Source organism: Merops nubicus, unplaced genomic scaffold, assembly GCF_000691845.1.
Source record: "Merops nubicus isolate BGI_N331 unplaced genomic scaffold, ASM69184v1 scaffold37799, whole genome shotgun sequence".
NCBI lineage: Eukaryota > Metazoa > Chordata > Aves > Coraciiformes > Meropidae > Merops > Merops nubicus.
In genome coordinates, this window is record NW_008630932.1 from 25,918 (window position 1) to 44,338 (window position 18,421).

At 40.2% G+C, this 18,421-nt stretch overlaps 1 protein-coding gene across 1 annotated transcript in view; it reads right to left on the reverse strand.

Moving 5' to 3' along the window:
• Nucleotides 1–17,794, reverse strand: part of ABCC3 (ATP-binding cassette, sub-family C (CFTR/MRP), member 3) — a 34,243-nt gene extending 16,449 nt beyond the window's left edge. Inside the window, exons 1-12 of the mRNA XM_008947441.1 lie at nucleotides 17,624–17,794; nucleotides 16,705–16,830; nucleotides 15,685–15,822; nucleotides 13,771–13,896; nucleotides 12,945–13,006; nucleotides 11,620–11,751; nucleotides 7,307–7,525; nucleotides 4,927–5,104; nucleotides 4,223–4,384; nucleotides 3,052–3,144; nucleotides 1,510–1,713; nucleotides 142–288 (exon numbers count right to left, since the gene is read on the reverse strand). Of these exons, the coding sequence (XP_008945689.1) occupies nucleotides 142–288; nucleotides 1,510–1,713; nucleotides 3,052–3,144; nucleotides 4,223–4,384; nucleotides 4,927–5,104; nucleotides 7,307–7,525; nucleotides 11,620–11,751; nucleotides 12,945–13,006; nucleotides 13,771–13,896; nucleotides 15,685–15,702 (1,341 nt within the window). The 5' untranslated portion in view covers nucleotides 15,703–15,822; nucleotides 16,705–16,830; nucleotides 17,624–17,794. The remainder of the gene's footprint in view (nucleotides 1–141; nucleotides 289–1,509; nucleotides 1,714–3,051; nucleotides 3,145–4,222; nucleotides 4,385–4,926; nucleotides 5,105–7,306; nucleotides 7,526–11,619; nucleotides 11,752–12,944; nucleotides 13,007–13,770; nucleotides 13,897–15,684; nucleotides 15,823–16,704; nucleotides 16,831–17,623) is intronic.
• Nucleotides 17,795–18,421: the final 627 nt, after the last annotated feature.

Consider the following 18,421-nt stretch of genomic DNA (forward strand, 5'->3'; position numbering starts at 1 on the left):
ACAGGCAGCAGTAGAGAAAAGATGTTAGAAAGAAAATCAGCTAGCAGGAGATGCAGGGGATCTCTGTGTTCCCCAAACCAGGGACGTCTGTGGTTCTTTTTGTTCAAGTTGTTGAAAACTTACGCACCACGTTCTTCTTACCTGCGCAATGTTGCTAATGACTTGTGGAAGCATATTGAGGGGAAACTTTAAGATATTAAACAAGGAGAGGGAGACAAAAGCCTTTTCTGCATCCAGGATATTCTTCTCATTCACCGAGACATATACAGAAAATGTGGTCAAAGCTACCTGAAAGCCAGAAAGTGAGTTTACTACGAGACATAGGTAATATTTTGACATTTTAAAAAACAGTCAAGCCTTATAGGCACCTTTGAAATGGAAGTATTAACAACAAAATTGGGCAAGTTCTCTGTTTCTGACCTTTTCAACATGCTACAGGAATGACAAGTCATATGAACAAGTTAATACAAAAAAGGGCATGCAGAAGTAAATAACTTTCAGATTACTAATGGTTACGTTTAGATGAACTAGGAGATTCAAGAGCTGAACCACAGGACCTGGGTAAATAAAAAGGAGAAGCAGTAATCTGGCTGTGGTTTGCTGCATTTCCAACTCCTCCCAGCCAGATTTTCCCACTGTAAACTGCAAGCTAAACAAACAAGACTTACTGAACACTAAGAAAGGGAGTAAAATCTAAGTTATTTGCTGGTTCACGGTATGACAGGGACTATCCACTGTGGAGGAACCACCCTATGCAGTAAACTAACACTAAACAGGATGAGAATGTGCATTTGAGGAAGTGCATTAACTTTAAGGAAACACAAAATAAGCAGGCTCTTGAGGCCATTAAGAATATTACTGCAGGGTTGGGCCTTTGATCTCAAGAACAGTTGGCTAGGAGTATTTTTGATAACAACACTTGTCTGGATGTTTTTATTCTGAGAAACCCTTTCTGCAAAAGGAATCTCAGTGTAATGAAGTGGAAAATAGAAATAGAAATTGAGGAAAAAGCATTTCAGAATTGGCAACATATCATTTAGGCTTTATTTTTTTTACATTACCCCAATCTTTTTTAGGTTGTAGAATAATTTAACAACTCCCTGTCCCACTAAAACAAGCAGAACACTGTAACATGAAAGGCAGAACTGAGAGCTTAAGACAGACATTGTCTGGACTGACTCAATTAATTTTGCTATTTTTGGTATTCACAAATATCTCTGAGGTTTCAAATTCTACTTTCAATTTGTTACAGGAAGTACTTTGAAGTGGTTGGAAATCCTCCCGAGACAACTATTCCCAGCTCCCACTGGCAGGCCTTATCTGGAATACTTTAATACCGATGAACAAAAAGGCAAGAGAGAACAGGGAATGTTGCTTCAAAGCATGTAAGTCGTCTTTTTTTCAAGTATTTACATTCTATTCCTATGTACATTTAGCAAGCAGAAAGCCTCACACTTTCCTTCAAGGATGTACTTGTACAGCTCAGGAATTCATGCAAGCTCAAGTTACCAGGAAGGGTGCACTGATCCATGCAAAGGTGGACAAAGAATTGAGGTAGGCAGATTTTTTCAGAACTCGCAGCTCGTTCTTTCGTATCTCCAGCACTTTTTCTGAGAAGGATGGCTCCCAAGCATACAGCTTCAGCACCTTTATGCCACCCAGAATCTCGTTCATTAATTTAATGCGGGCGTCTTTGTATCGCATCTGCTCCACCTAGGCAAGCACAGGAGACAGTGTCACAGCAATGACTAGCAGGGAGCTCTCAACATCTTGTCTCACAGCTGGCATGGTCCTTAGGCTACTTCTAAAGAGGATGCAAAAGGTAATTAAAGCAAGCCAGACTACAATCAGTAATCTTACTGTGCAAGTCTACAACTCCAAAGAAACCAGAAATGAAGGAAAATGGCTGAAAAGCAGAGTATAAAACAGAGTGTAAAACTTTCCACTCTTCTTCACTGTTAGGGGTCACATTTTCAAAACCATCTTAAAGAAAGATTCAGGCACTTCATGAGAACACTACCCAACTTCTTCCTTTGATTTCTTCAGATTTTTTCCCAAATGTGCATAGTTGTATTTCTTAGGGCACCCCTTGAAAGCTGTGGTTACTCCTAGTTTGTTTTTTAACTTATACAGTAGAATACAGTGCTTCATTCAGTGACTTAAAAAAAAAATAATAATCCCCGCTCAGGTGCATAGACAAAGCGAAAACCTGTGTTCACACACACAGGAACACCACGTTATGCAGCTCTGAGCTTCTTATAATGGTCAAGGGAGAAAAGGAATGTTAATAATAACATGTCAGCAGCCAAAGAGATCTGATGGGAACTCTGGATGTCTCTTTAAGGCACGTAATAACACCATAAGTCTGTGTTTAAATGTTGTAATTTATATTCATTTTTTAGCTCTTACTTTTTTACATCAGCAACTTGGTTTTTTTAAAATCTTCCAGTTACTGATAGGTTGCACAGCACAAGCCACTTATTAGATTTTCCTAGCACAAAGCCAGAGGGCACTATTATATTGTTTTTTTCAGCCTTCTTTGACTAGAGATGACTAAGACTAAAATGAAAGGAATAAAGGATCCTTTTACCTTAAGATAATAATTCAAATTTAGCCCAGCTCAGTAGCTGTGAAAGTCAGCACTGGCTATTAGCATAAAAAATAGGCTGCCAGGTTTCAGTTCCCATTTCTGAAAACGGTCATTCACTGCTCAAAACCCAGCATCTATCTATCCTTTCTCTAGACACCCCTAGAAGAAGCTATAATGTGAGGGATATAGAGACAAAGAAACTCCTTGCTAATCCCAGAACCTGCTCCAACAGTACGAAGAGCCACTGACTCAATGCCACACCTTCCCCTTAAAGGGCATTCAATTCACTATGGAAAAACTATCTGAGAGGATACAGTTAATAAGTGTATCAGTACAATCTTCCTTGTAAGTGAATCGGTGCAAATGGCAGCTCATTAATAATCAAGACAACCACTGATGCCTTCATTTCTCATAGCAGAGCTGCCAATTATATAATGTCACCCTCTCTGCTGGTACCTTACCTGGAATGCTCTGGTTTTCATTGCTATTGCAGAGTTAAATGGGATAAGTAAAACCATCACAGCAACTCCTGCCAGCACAGAAGGCCCTAAAGTCTGGATTGAAAGAAAAAAGTTAAGTTGTTGTACCCAAATTCCCTATGGTGAGGATTAAAACAAGAGCAGATTATAGAAAAAGAAAGTCATGTTTAACGTAGACAAATTGGACTCTCCCCAGTGCAGTGTTCTGATTCCACAGAACAACTGCGAGGAGGAGACAGAAAAACATGACAGCAACCATCTTTAATTATTATTGTGTTAGTACTGGTGACAGCAGAGTGCTTTGTGATTCACCTGTAAAGTGGTCCCCAGTGGGAAAGCAAGTTTGCACTAATGCAGATACAGAGCTACTCAGCAAATGTAGAAAAGGAACAAATAAGCTACACAGAAGAAATTTTTCCATTGACTTCTCTCTGACCTAGGGAACTGTAATTACTGAATTAACCCAGTACCCTCAATGTGAGTAAACACATGCCATCAGTCAGCTACCAGATTTCAGCTTACCAGCACAGCAGTAACTCATAAAGCTGCTGCAACTTAATGGCTTTCAAGTCTAGATCGATATGGATAAGTTGGTGCTACTGCTTTATGCAGTAAAACAGATTAATTGCAGAGAAACATTTTAAAGACGACAGCCAGTGCTCAAACTGAGCCTGGAATAAACCAGGAAAAAATTCACTGTAGCAAAGGAAAAATTATGGTTACTCCAGGTGAGATTTGTTTCATGCTGACTTGCACAGAACTTCTTCATATGACAGAATATGATCTTTACATGGCTTATATTTCTTATATCCAAGGCTGCTTTTTTTTTTTGTTTTGTTTTTAAACCATTTCCCTCAAGCTCTCATTTGTGTCAACTATTGTGACACTGTGATGAGTCCAAGACTGATCCTCTCAAAGCATGGTAGGGACAGAGCAGATATAGAGGCTATACTTTGCTTCAAATGCCTTGTCTTGCCTACCAGCTGAATAAAATAATTAAGAGGCTAATGACTGTGTACACCAGTACAAGCTGTTTTACCACAAGACAGAACAGTAAGTTTCCAAAAAAGCAGTGGTGGGTCAAATTAACAACAACAACAAAAACTTGTGTAAATTAGACAAATTCTGAAAAAAAAAGTTGTAATGTCTGTACCTCCCAAAGGAAATACAAAGCTAGAAATATCTGCAGTGGTGCAGACCACAACATGTTCAGGAAAGTCATCAGGTCCATGAAACGCTGGGCATCCACTGACATCAGGTTGACAATTTCTCCAACAGTAGATGAGCGTTTCGCTGAGTTTGTGATGACTAAGGACTGAGAAATAAGAGAGATTCAGTGGGTTTACAGTCTTGATACAAATGGGAAAATAGAGAGAAGAAATCCTCAATTATTAGCAAAACAAGACACTCCCCAAAGATGTACTTCAAGAAGAATAACATAATTTACACCTACTTCAATGCCTAATCTCCAAAGAACCTTCACAAAAAGGTTTGCTTGTGAGCATCTCTGTCTCAAGCAGTATGTAGCATCCTGAAGAAAACCTAGCTGCATCTAACCAGCTCATGGTACACACTCACTACTCTGCTGGATCCCTCTTCCAAATGTTTAAAGTGAACTGGTACTTGCCTGTGATATGTCTGGTGACCTACTAGTACACTCACCTTAAGCTGCTGAGAGAGAAAATTCTGTAAAGTACGACAGAGGTACTCCTAAAAAGTCACCAAAACCCCAACCTTTTCTATTCCAGAAGGCTACTCTTCTCCAATATGCTTGCTCTTCCCTGAGTATCTGAGAACTGAGGCCACTTGCTTGGCTATACACTGGTGTTCCAGTCCATGAAATGCTTCCAGTCTTACCTTTCGGTATATCACTCCAGTGATCCCAGTTCTCAGTCTCATCCCAGTAACAAAGCAGTACTGAAAATGTTGGTGAAGTATGAGTGTCTGCAGCACAGCACAGATAAACATCAAAGCTGCAATCAAAAATCCCCACCAGGCTGGGGCATCTTTGTTCTTAATGAAGGCGATTAATACACTGGTTTTCAGAAGATTAGGGAAGGAAAAGGAAAAAGAAACAAAAATAAAAAACATGCAGCAATTTTAATGGGACATAACACAGCTTCTCTCAACTATGGCACCCTGCCACATCCTCTCTCTAACCACAAAAAGTAAACAGCTCTCCAGGATGCAAGCTGAGCTACGATTTCAGTCAGAAAACATTGCAAAGACCCAACAGCAAAACCTTAGGCTTTGCCAGTGAGAAAGTCCATCTGCAAACGAGCCTGTCGAAAATGAAACATGCCAAGGAACTCTAGGTTTCTTTTCCACGGAGATCCAACGTTTAGACACAGGCAGCTCCCCAGGGCACAAGGTGAATGATAGGACACAGCAGGACAGTGTAGTAAAGCAGGCGAAACCAGCTCCTTCCCCAAATCCTTTTCAAGCAGCCCAAGTGCTTCTGCCTGGGATGGTTTCCCACAAAAAAGCCAGATTAAAATAGATCCTCCCAGATGGATGCATAAAGCGTTCTTCACTCGTACTTTTTTTGGTAAAATGGTAGTACCATTAAACTGGCTACATCATCTTTTATTAATAAGCCATTTCTTAGCAGGCACAGCTCTCTGCCTGTGAGACCTGCACACTGTCGTACAGCAAACAAGCAGAACAGCACAGGGCAACGTCATGTTCTCAAAAACCACATCTGTGATCTCAGGCTGCTGATCAGACTGTGGAGCTGTCAAAATATGGGAGAAGCAGAGATTTGACTCCATGGTTCAGATAAACAGCAGGGGGAAATTACAGCTGGAAACTACAAATCAGGCCCCAAAGCCTCCTCTTAGATGCATCAGGTTGCTACATCTTTCTTCTTCCACTCCAGAGAGATCTTTCTGTACTGCATCAGTTGTTCAAGCTCTAAGTGGAAAGCTTCAGGGAAACCTCTGCCTCATAGTCCCAGCATGGGATTCTGCAGTCTTTTTAGAACAATAAAAGTGTCTTACGTACAACCAGACAGCCACAAAGTCTCCATGTTCTCTAACCACTAGCAGTGGATTTTTGAAGACTGCAGGAATTTTGACTTGAGGAGAAATTCCCCATCATATGCCTTGAGATATCACTGACAACATATCCAGGAATTCATGCAAATTTGAGAAATCCTCAGAATAGATTACAGCTAATGTGTTTGCAGAAGGAAGCCAGCTGCCTCCTCTTCACTAGGGGCTCTGGAAGAAGACAGACTGTAAACTATTAAATGTCACCATACTGGGTTGGACCCTCTTTTTAGCAAATTTCTGGGTTTGTCACAAACCACCCCCAGAACAACATGATCTCAGAACACAGCTCCACACTGGCTCTCTTTTCAAAGACACTCACAAAGGAGCAGAGCCCTCTGCTCTCCCCTTCCCCACATCTACCTGTGGCCTCCATCCAAACTCCATTCCTCTCTCATACATTAACAGGATTATGTGCTTTTCCATTGATTTGGAAACAAAAGGTAATTGGTTGATAGAAATGCTGTTACTTTCTTTTTAGTTATTGATTATCTGGTAAAATTCTCACTTTAAGAATAATACTAACAGAAAAACAACGTAGAGATCATGCAGATTCCTTTATGGATCAGGCTGAGTAACTGGTCCCCCTGGAGATGGGAGGTACAGGTGTTCCTCATGCAAGGAGAGTTTGAGGACAGCACTTTTGCCAATTTCCCACTTTTTTTTTTTTTTTTAATAGAACCATAATATTCTTTCTTTTACTGCAACTGTGCCTCTCACATTCTCATTTCCAAATGGTCCAAAATCTTTCCCAGGTGACAGCAGCATGGCCAAAGCATCACATACTTGAGCATCAGGCTTCATTTGTATTTCAAGTCATGCTACAGCTGCAGCCACAGACTACTGGATCCAGCAAGCCGTGCTTCACTTTGATTTCAAAAATAATCCTCTAGAAACTGGGAGAAATTGCTTTGGACTGCTGCATGGGGAAACAGGTAATTTGTAATACAAAACTGTCTGTGGGTGATGGGTGATTTACAAATCCTGCATTTCGGTGAAGCTTGCCCAATTTACAGCTTAGCCCACAATAAAGAACTGTCTTGTGGCGTTTCAGTGGGAAGGTGAGGGAGTGTACACGTGCAGCACTGTGAGGGAAACCAGCTATGCAGTTCAAAAATACATATGCTGTGCCAAAGCCAAGCCTCCACGGGGACTGCACACAGAAACTACTCACACAGTGAACCAACCTTAACAACTGAGGGTTGACGAAAGAAAGTAGGTCTTGTATCAGCTTGAAGAAGGAACCGATTAAGAAGTATGGCCCAAAGGTTCTCAACAAAGCTTTGAGAAAGGAAGGCTTTCTGCTGTGCTTTTTGTCTCTGATCAGAACTTCTGCTTCTGCTGGACTGTCACCAACATGGTTCAGCACATTGAAAGATTTCTTCATATACGTCACATCTTCTTTCCTAGGGGAATGACACAAGCAATTAAAGAGAACTGACAATGAGAATGTCATTGCTCGATGTGTACAGCACTGCACTAACTTCTAAAAGCCTGCTCCTTTCTTTGCTCTCCTACTGATCAGCAGCAAGACTTTCAACAAGACCTAGATACGCTCAGGGATAGGCCATTCTTGTGTAGTGAGTCTTCTTTTCTTTTCTTTCTCTGCAGTACTTATGAGGTACTCTGTAGGCCAGAAAATCAATCACCGTGGGATGAGAACATGGCCTAGAGGAGTAGGAGTTGAAGGCTTGAATTCCCCTGGCAGAGGACAGAGTTGACCTTGAACCTCCGATTTCTTGTAAAGGAATCCTCTCTCAGTTGTTATTTACATACCACAAAAGGCACCCTCACCTAGTCCTTCTGAGACTATTGGTTATTCAATTAGTAGCTGTACTAAACCTTTTGCCTTATCTGATCACACAGCTGCTTTCAGAGCAGTCCGAATCCCTCCGGGGAGACAGGTATTGAATCACACACCAGCCTAAGAGAGGAAGCAGGCACAGCCCTCTCAAAATACAGAGTTCTGCATTCCTGGAGGCTCCAAAGAGCACAAACCACAGCACCTCCAAAGCTGAGCCATCTCTTGAATCTCAGGAGCTGTTCTTCCAGGACAAAAACTTTGAGTTTAGGTGCCTACATTTTACTCATATGAAAATTTAAGCATTTAAAGCCTGTTTGGCTGTATCCCTTTCTTACTTTGTGCCTGCCTTTCTCCATCTGCAAAATAAGCCAAAGGAAGTGACTTCTTCTGCAGCACTCTGAGACCGACAGATGAAGAATGGACTTAACATGTCTGTGCTTCTCTCCAGAGCTCTAGGTGGGTTTTCTAGAAGCATCTCTGGGGTTTAGGTGCCTGACTTCTGTTGCCCATCAATAGAGATCGGGTGCTCTGGGAAATTACTTGCTTCACGCATTACTCTTAAAGAGCAGCTTGGTAGCTTTTCTACCACCAAATACCAAATTGCTGTTGTCTCTTGGGGGCTATGGGATCTAGAGAACAATTTCCTGCATGTCAGCCAGGAAGGTTAAGTCCAGGTAGAGGAGGGAGAAGGAAATTAGAGCCTGGGGCACATAAAGCCTTATAAAAAGGGACAGATGGAAAAGAGACCTTAGGAACAACGAAGACTTAGAAGAAGGCACGTGAAAAATAACCTGTAAGTACTACCAAGTGAGGCTGGATTTATGATTCTCCATAAGTACTACCAAGTGAGGTTGGATTTATGATTCTTCATAAAAAGTGCGCAGATTTTTTGGAGCTGGCTGGCTGCAGAGTCAAATAATTCCAGCAGCCTGTAAGCATTCAGAATGATCACTGTGGCTAACATTCCACATGTAGAAACTTGTTCACATCCTTTCAGACAAAGACATGTGCAAATCCCAATTTCTTTGCAATAAAGTTTGAGGGCAAGGGGAGAATCTAAGCCAGACGATATTTTTGTCCCCAGACAAGAACAAACAGCCTTGTCTTTGTCCTTCCAGATCAAACCTGGAGAGTTTATGAGCAAAGTCTTACTATTCTGGCAGCCAGGCTGTTAAACTCATTGAAGGATTTGGAGAAACAAGACTACTTGCCCCTGGGTTTGTGCTTTTAAAAATGTTTATTACAGTGAGCTAACAGCAATGCAACAGTTCTCTTGCAGCAAAAAAAAAAAATCCCAAAGGGAGAAAGTGCACTTCTAGTGTTTACTACAGGCAGTTAGGTGAGGTCAGGTTTTCAGCAGTGTGTGGGACTGATCACACCCAGTTTATCATCAAAGAAAAAAGCATGTGCCTGGTTTCCATTATTTATAGCAGGGCAGATAACAGATGCTGATTATCTCATGGGGAAACACACAGCTTCCTCAATGGTGATGACAAGGCTCTGCATCTTCAATTTGTCTTTATAAGCACAGTCTCTAAATCCAGAAGCCAACTAAAACTGGGGCAAAGTGGATTCCAGTTCTCTCTTCTCCATCCAGCACAGCTCTAACTTTCTCAGAAGCAACTGCACTTATCAGCAAAGTGAGACTTCACCAAACGTGCAAAGAGAGCAAAAGCAGAGGAAAAATACTCTGTATGCTTTATTACCTACAACAACACCTTAAATCCATACTGATCTCTCCTGTAACTCATTAGCAGCAAATTAATTATTAGCAATTATCTGACAATAATTCACAAGAAAGCTGTGAAGCAAAATGCAAAGAAGGTTTTGTAGGCTTCAGAACAACAGAAATGTAATAGTCACTACCATAAACTAAATTTAAAGTTTCAGCTATGCCAGAGATGCCACTGATTAAATTTTTAAAAATAAATTACTATTATGCACACTGCAAGTATTTTCCATTACACTTTCAACACATGTACAACTTGACAACAGCATTTTTAATGTCATAAAAGCTTGCTCAGATCAGGCTTAATGAGAAGAGTTTAAAAAAAAAAAAAAAATTACAGTGGCTCCCAAGGAACTATCAGTAATGTTATTTGACATGAAGTAATTGAGAATACCTACTTATAATTGAAAAATAAGCAGAGCCATGAAGCTTTTAGAGTTATGTGAAACCGAGCAATCTGGAGTACAATGATTTGCTTTGTTTTTGCTCTTTTCCCCACCTCAGAATCATTAATATAAATGCCACAAAATTTTACCTGAGCTAAATACAAGCCAGGATTTATAGTTAAATTCACTGCCATCTGGCCCCAGTTTGTATGAATGATTTCCAAAATGCAATGAATCCCACGACAAAACTCCAGCCATGGTTTCTGGTTTCCTAGCAAAAGTTTTCCTGGACCCTAGGTACTTCTGCACAATGGCTGTGCTCTTTACTATATAAAAGCCTGAGGGAGTAAGATTTATGCTTGTGAAGCAAAAGACCAGATCCCAGACAACGCACACTATTCCACACCATAAAAAGAGAGACGTTAAGAAAAGCATCAAAAAAACAAAACCAACCAAACAAAAAAAGTAAGACCACTACACACACACAGACAGAGCACTAGTGGACAAGCTGCTGGTGTTAGTGCTGGAAATCTTTCAAATTTTATCTGTGAAGTGGAACTCTCCACATTGTATTTAGCCTTGCCAAGAACCTTACAACTCTCTGCTAATATTATCACATAAGAGGGTCTTTCCAATTTGGCAAGGATGTGCATAGAAAAGAACAGAGGAAAGCCTCAACATGGAGAAGAAATCTCCACAATGAAAGGAAATGGAGACGCAGGCCTCCTCCTTATTGAAACTTCTCATTTGAAACACACTATTATCACATCTGTTAGTTTAGAAATAATTTGGACACTAAACAGCGGGAGAAGGAAATGCATTTGCACAATAGATAATTTCTTAAGATTAGATTAGGACAGAACAGGCAATAAAAAAGGATATCCTTTCCAGCATGGATGGAACTATATGCAAGTTCTCACCCTCATCCCATTTCCATCAGAGACTGAGAATTTTGCTGCTACCTTTCTGGACAACAGGAGTAAGGCCTCAGCTCATAGAGTGGGATATCCCTTCCCCTCCTGCCTTTTACATGTTTTGACTTTCCTATCTTTACTGCTAGGAAGTGAAGAATTGCTCACTGCTAAGAGCCTTTTGGCTAAAAATAGTGTCAGGCCAAAAAACTCATGATGGGAATCATAAGGAATTCCTTTTGGGCTATGGAGTCTACAAGTTGTGCTCTAACATCCCTAGGAGGGAAGCACTTACGGGGTTTGCCATCTACCAGCTCAGAGATTAAAACTGTTCATTTTCTGCAATCCAACCAACTCAATCCCTTCTGCTTATGCATCTTCAGCCCTTCTCCACATGGTAAATGGTCCTACCTACCCATGTAGCTTTAAGCACCTAGTTAAAAAATGTGTTGGTGGTACACAAGCCCCAGAGGGCTTCTGCTTGCCTCTGCCTAGACATACTGAAATAAGCACATTCGACTGTTAATATGAATTAGAATATTAGAATATGGATAAGAAGATTGAAGAAGTAGGTGCCATTTTCACCTGGCTTATTGTCAAGGATGAGCAGCTTATTAATGCTGAAACAATAGAGATCAATCTCCATTTGCAGACTTGTTTGTATACTTACTGTTTGCACTCGGCTTTTTCTCTGTCCCACTCTTTACATAGTTGTTGCACAATAATTTTGGAAGTATCATCTTCATTCAGTGACCACAAATCTTTATCTTCGAGGGGTCTTTTGTACCCAAGAATTGCCATGCTGCACATGTGGAGAAAAACAGTCCAGTTCAGTTTGGCTAATAGCTCTTGAAGTATTGCTACTAACCCTGGGGCTATTGAGCTAACAAAAGCAGGAAGATACATGTCCACAGAAGGGGTGATAATTATACCTCCATCTCCCTTTGTTCCTTATAGTGATGTTTGCAGTTAAGGAAAAGACATTACATAGTTTTGATTACATGCATTCTATTGAAAACATAAATTCAGAAAAAAAGACAATAAAAACCAACTACCAGAAGCATTTGAATGAAAGTGTGGTGTTAAATGATAGTAGTGAAGCTTTAGAAGTAAAAATAACTAAGTCTGTCTGGACTAACTGTCAGAGGTGAACAAAATGCAAAAGTGAAGCTCACATAAGTTAAAGGAAAAATCAGATTTCTCTAAAAACTACAGTTCCTCAACTGTAAAAGGAATTTGGTCAAGGGATACAAACATCTAGTTGCTAAGAATTTCTATGAGGAAACAGAACATTCAAAATCCTAGAAGCTTAGAGAGATCTCACTCTCTCACTAACAACAACTTTACAGGGCTGTTGCCAGGACAATGAAGTTACATGGATGGAAGAATGAAGATCTCAACATCCTCAATCACTATGGAAAAAAATGGGTCTTGTCATGACCTTTGGCGTCTCTTCTGCTTCTTTATCATGGATTTCCAGTAAATCCATCTCAAATTTGCATATTTAATACACATGCCTTTTGACAAGAGTATCAGTTGGTGGTAATCATTTGTACATATAACCCAGTTTACTTTCCCTTTTGCATGGAAAATGTCATTATAAACAAGCATTCACCCATGAACCTCAAACAGAAACAAAATCCATCCTCAGGTGGGTGAAAGGTTGCCACAGTTAATTCTGTGGAACACAGATTTACATCTTGGTTTAGGTTGTACTGCAGCACGTGGGGAGCAGAACCAGGCTGTACACCCTATCAGTTGTGCCACAATTATTGCCACTACTCTTCAGAGAAGAAGTTTGGGCAGCATGAGCACTCTGAAAGCTGCTTCTTCACAAGCAAATGCCAGAAGTGCTGACACCATTGGGGATTAAAGAGCATCCAACGTCAACTACTTACGGAGGAAAAATCTCACTATTGCTCACTCAGTACAACACATATGACAAGTGGAGTTTGGGGTTGTCAGCTGTCCAACAGTTTGAAAAGAGAAACTCACCTTGTAAACCACCAAAATGTCAATCTCGACAGGAAGCCTGAAGTTAACTCTGGACATGGATTCTACAGTAAAGTTATGGGGGAAAAAAACCACCAAGATAAATAAAACAAGGCATTTACCACTACTTCAGTAAGAAGACAGTCTACTTTGTTCAGTTTGGGTATATCATACGGTATATTACCTATATGTACCTATGTGCTAACAAGGCATAAAATGGATTTCTTTCATTTTCCATGTCATTCATCTTATCTTTAAAAATTGGTTCACTTACTGTCTTTAAATCTCACACAAAGTGAAATATCATTCTATACTTTCTGAAATGTTCATTTCAAGGAATTAACGTCTCTCGTCTTGATTCAAATATAAAATCCAATTATAGAGACCATTTTATGAATTGGAGAAGAAATTTAACCTGTGACACCACTAATATCTTCTGTTATTAACATTTTTCCATATCTACACATATAAAACTCATTTATTAAGACAATCCTTATAAACTAGGTTGTTAAGCAAGTGGACGACCATCTCCACAAAAACCACTCTTGAAATAATCATTACACTTCCATGCTTACAAATGTAATTAAAATTGCTGTGAGGCTCCATGTCGGACAGTGCTTTCACTACATAGCTTCCAGTCATTTCTGATGGCACATATAATGGAAAAAAGCTTCAAACCCCAATATTATTCTCCATACCCAGTGTTTCATAAGGAGGTTACTAACTACTGCAAACTCAAAGCTGTTTTCAATGACAAGTATTCTCAGTGTAACTCTCAAAACATTATATGGTCTGTAAAATGCAAATAAAGCTAAGGAAAACCACTTACAGGATCTGTATTAACAGGGGAAAAAAATGGAGGCTTTTCTTTAAAACATGAAAGGATCAACTCGATGATTATCAAGGCAAAGTAGATGTAAAATGTGGTAAACCTGAACCCTTCATTTACATGGCCCTACAGGGAAAAAGAAACACAGTAAATGATTGTTTTTATTGTACTTCCCAGCCCCCCAATACACACACACACACACACACACACACACACTTGCTGACTTTTTCACAGGGTTCTTTTTTTTTTTTTTTTTTTTTTGACAATTCCTTTCTTCCTCCCTCTACAGTCAAATACTGCAAAGCAGTTGCTAGCAGGAATTATCTTACAAAAGTATGCACGTACTCTGTAAAGTGCCTAAGAACACACTCATCTCCAAGCTTTTCATTAAATTATGTCAAGTTCAAAGTGCTTATACATCTTCACTGCACACAGACACCCTCTGGAATCAAGGCTACATGACATCCTTTTAAATTACCTCCGGGGGTTCTTGCAAGATCATGTCTCAAGCACAGAAACTGTCAACCCAGATCAGAGGACATCCATTTACTTTAGTGTCTTGTCACTGACAAGCAGTCAGCATTAAATACTGTCAGAAGAAGCTGAAAAAACCCACTGTATTGCATAATAACAGTTCCATCTGCTCTAGAGATATTTCCTTTCCTACTCATATGAACCTGCAGTTGACTTAAAACTCCTTGCTGTGAGGGTATGTCCCTTATACAATTCTTTCATACTCTAATGCAGTCATGAATGCCTTTATTGCTCACTTAAAATGTTTACATTTTTAACTTAAGAGAAAGAATACTTGGTCCTTGGCAGTTGCAAGGACAGTATAAAAGTTCCCTATACCTGTTTGAAGGCTCTGCACCCATAATTTTAAGTTGATTAATGACTCAAAAAAGAATAGTCTAATATTTGTACTTATTCACCACTACTACAGTTTTTTAATTGACTTTGAGTGGTGTTTGAAAGAATCTCACCAGAATTGCAGCTGTTTTCTGAAGCAGTTCTGCATAGACAGTCATTTAAGGTTTAATTCAATCTCCGCTGGAATATTTACAACAGCTTGGTAAAGCAAAATCCTAGCTACAAGGATAATACTGCTAATAGTTACAAAAATGTAATAAAAAAAGAAATCACCAAACAGAATCAACACTGATTTCAATGAGGAGAAGCAATTACTTCAATGTTTTTCAAACACTCCTTTTCACTCCCAGCCTTTGATGATCTAATCACTGAAGCAATCTGCTTTGCCCTACTTAGTGAATTTGTTTCTGTGAAAAACATAACAACTTTCTTGCTGTGGGAGAACCTGCTATGTTTTCAGACAGGAATCATAACAGCCCAGGTTTCTCTCCTCTCTCTCCAACTTTCTGTTCTCTATTTGCAGCCACAGTTGGAGTCAAAATGCTGTCCTCAGCACATCAGGCACTGACAAAAGGAAGCCTATGGAGCTGTATAATTTGGCCAAACTGCCTAAGCGAAAAAAGGAACATTGCATATTAAAATGTGACATCTTCAGTTACTACTCATCCCTACTATGGCAGAGGAAGGGGGCTGCATAAGAGGAAAGGGGAGGAAAAGGGGAAAAAAAAGAGTCTGTTCTAATATATATATGTGTATATATATATATACATGCACACACACAGTGTTTGGTACAGCCCTCACATGTCTATCAGGTTTCCAGTATAGCCCTGGGCTAAGCAAAATCTGCTTTTTGACATTGCATGAGAAATCCCAGTTCCCTTCAAGTTATACGAGTCTGAGTCACGACAAGGGAACCAAACTTCTCTTCCTCTCTGGCAAAAGCTGGGTTCAGGTCTGACTCTAGACTCAGTGATTCACTCCCTTCACAGAGCTGTTAATGCTGCATCTCCTGTTCTCCAGGTGCTGACACGGATGGCATGTTACCTGTGCTGTTGTAGTCATGATCTTAGAGCGGAAAGGTGCCACGGCACAGAGCACAGACAAAAACCAGAAGACAATGAGCACTCCAGAGGACTGAACTCCCCTCAGCCTTTCATACTGAATAAGCAATGTAGCTAACAGCTGTAAAAGTAAATACAGGAACACGTGAACACAATCCCATCCCACTGCTCCCGTGATTCACACTCTCAGCTGGCAGCTGTGACAGTCAGCACTGACACCAGCACCTCTTTGAAATAAGGTCCCATCATAACTTCACAGAAGACAACGGGAAAAACTTCTACCTAAGGAAAGCAGCGAATAACTTTATGAAATAATTTGGGTTTACTGTTTTCATAGCCTTATCTCCAAAATTCATTTTTTAACCCAGACTTTGTACCTAGGGCTAGGCACAATCAAATATTAGCCACAAACATTTTAAACAAATGTAAGAGCTGTCATTACTCCAGTCCAGATGGACCATCATGACTTGTCCAGAAAACAAGATTTAAAAAAATAATGTAACCAAGAGAATTAAAACTTAATGGGGAAATTTTACTGCTTCATTTTTCATACAAGAGCCACAAAGGCTGTTAGTCATCCAAGGCAAAGCAAATTTGGTTTCTGTTTAACAGAGGAACAGCCACCAGATAAGAGACACAGTTTTACAAAGTCCAATACAATACTGAACAATAAACAAGCCATGCTTTAGTGTATTTCTCTGTTTAGGCAAAGTCATATCCAAATTCTCTCCACACCTGGATCACAAGCCTGGAGAAATAGATGAGAACAAGGTGGGAGGCAGAACAATCTCTCCATTATAAAGAATTTAATTTACATAGCAAAACTACATGAGATAGAGATCTGTAACTGTGGTCTTTGCACTAAGCAAAATCTGCTTTAGTAATACAAGTACCAATAACTCAGTTAAAAGAGTACAGGATAAGGCAATGAATGCAAAGGAAGCCTTTTCCTCCTCCAACTGAGTTATTCTTATTGCTGACAAGAGATAGAAAAGCTACAAACCACAGTGATGCCGACGATCAGCGGAGTTACAAAATAGACTGGTGGAGGTGTTCTGTTCTGCAGGAGCTCGTGGAAAGAATAGAAGAGATCTGCCCAGCTCACACACCACAGCAGGACACCAAACAACTGCAAGGAGTCAAACAAACAGCATTTGGTAAACTCCTCTCCAGGGGCAGTCAGGGGGCTAGAAAACCCATCAGGATTCACAGCTTCGAATCTCCCCTCAACTGCTTTCGAGTGATTTACAAACACAACCAGTAGAAAGATTTATGTATTTATCTGGTATTTTCCCCATGCTATTCAGTTTTGATTGGAAACACAGGCAGCATCCAGATTAAAGGCAGACATGCCCTAAAGCAGAAGCCTGGAATTTTTATCCAGGGATAACTCAAGTTCTCGGTTCTCTTCATGGTCCATGGAACGTGACTTGCTTGCTTTCCTTAGAGCTAGCCATTTATAAACCAGAGGTGCTGTTGACACCAGCCATCTCTTATGCACAAGATGGTGATGAAATCACATAGCTATTGGGTGGGTAGAATGACTTCTTTTGCTGACTTTGGCAATGAGCTTAAATTCTCATGAGACCTACCTTAAGGTCTTCGGCAACTTTCAGTGGTTTAAAGCTTAAGTAAGGGTGAAGCAGCATAGTTTTGGCTCAACAAAAGGGGTGAACTCTTCTGCAAAGCAGTCAACTCCTCTATCTACCCAGAAAGGTGAACTCACAGGATGGATTTCCTGACAGATAAGCTGGTATCCTTCCTCAGAAATCCATACATACACTTGGTCCCTATAAGCAAGTTCCCGCATCATGAGAGGGAAATTTGTTTAAACCTCACTGCACCACTCACTTGGATACTCAGCTGATGCTAACAAACTCAAAACTGCACATTATTCATGGAGCACTGCAAAGAGATCTTACCGTCTTGAACCTGCTCAGCACAGAAAGCACAATGTACCCTCTTTTGTTGTGCTTTAGGTAGAGAAGATAAAAGGGTAATGCACTCCACAGATAAATGCTGGGGATCCATGCTAGGATGGTATTCTGGAAACACGGTGTCAGGTCTGGATTATCAGTGTGTATCGAAAGATTTGAATCCTGGAAAAGAGATGAGATGTATTAATAGAGAGGCAGAAGTGCTGCCAGTTGGAATATCTGCTTGAAGAAGCTGTATCCAAATTCTGCTGGAGCTAGCAAACGGCCATCGCAAAAGCTTTCCAAAAATATCTTTCCCAACTACTTGTGGTTAATCTGCTATAGTAAAAGGAATAAATACAGTTTTAAATATTAGGTAAACCCTAGAAAGACAGTCTTCTACACTCCTGTATCTCAGAGTTGGACATACCTCTTGTAGCAGACAAAACCCTTGTGTTTCTGTCTTTGCTAAGGCCCAGTTAGAGGTGTTGATACCATGGCACTTCTCAGGCATTCCCAGCCCAGAGTGCAACAGCTAATCAAAGCTCTTGAGACTCAAAGTCCTTGACTTGAGAAATCATCCAGCAAGAATGTCTAGCACTGGAGAAAATTATCATATTTAGATCAACCATATGCTGACCCAGCAAAAGCCCCTTTATTTATGACTAAAATTCTGTCCTTCTCACTCATATGCCTCCAACTAGATTTACTTTCCTATTCTAAACAAAGGTAAAAGGAATGTACTCTACAGACGTGTAAGAAAATGGGTTTTCTCATGAACACTGCAAGCACTGCTTCCCATCT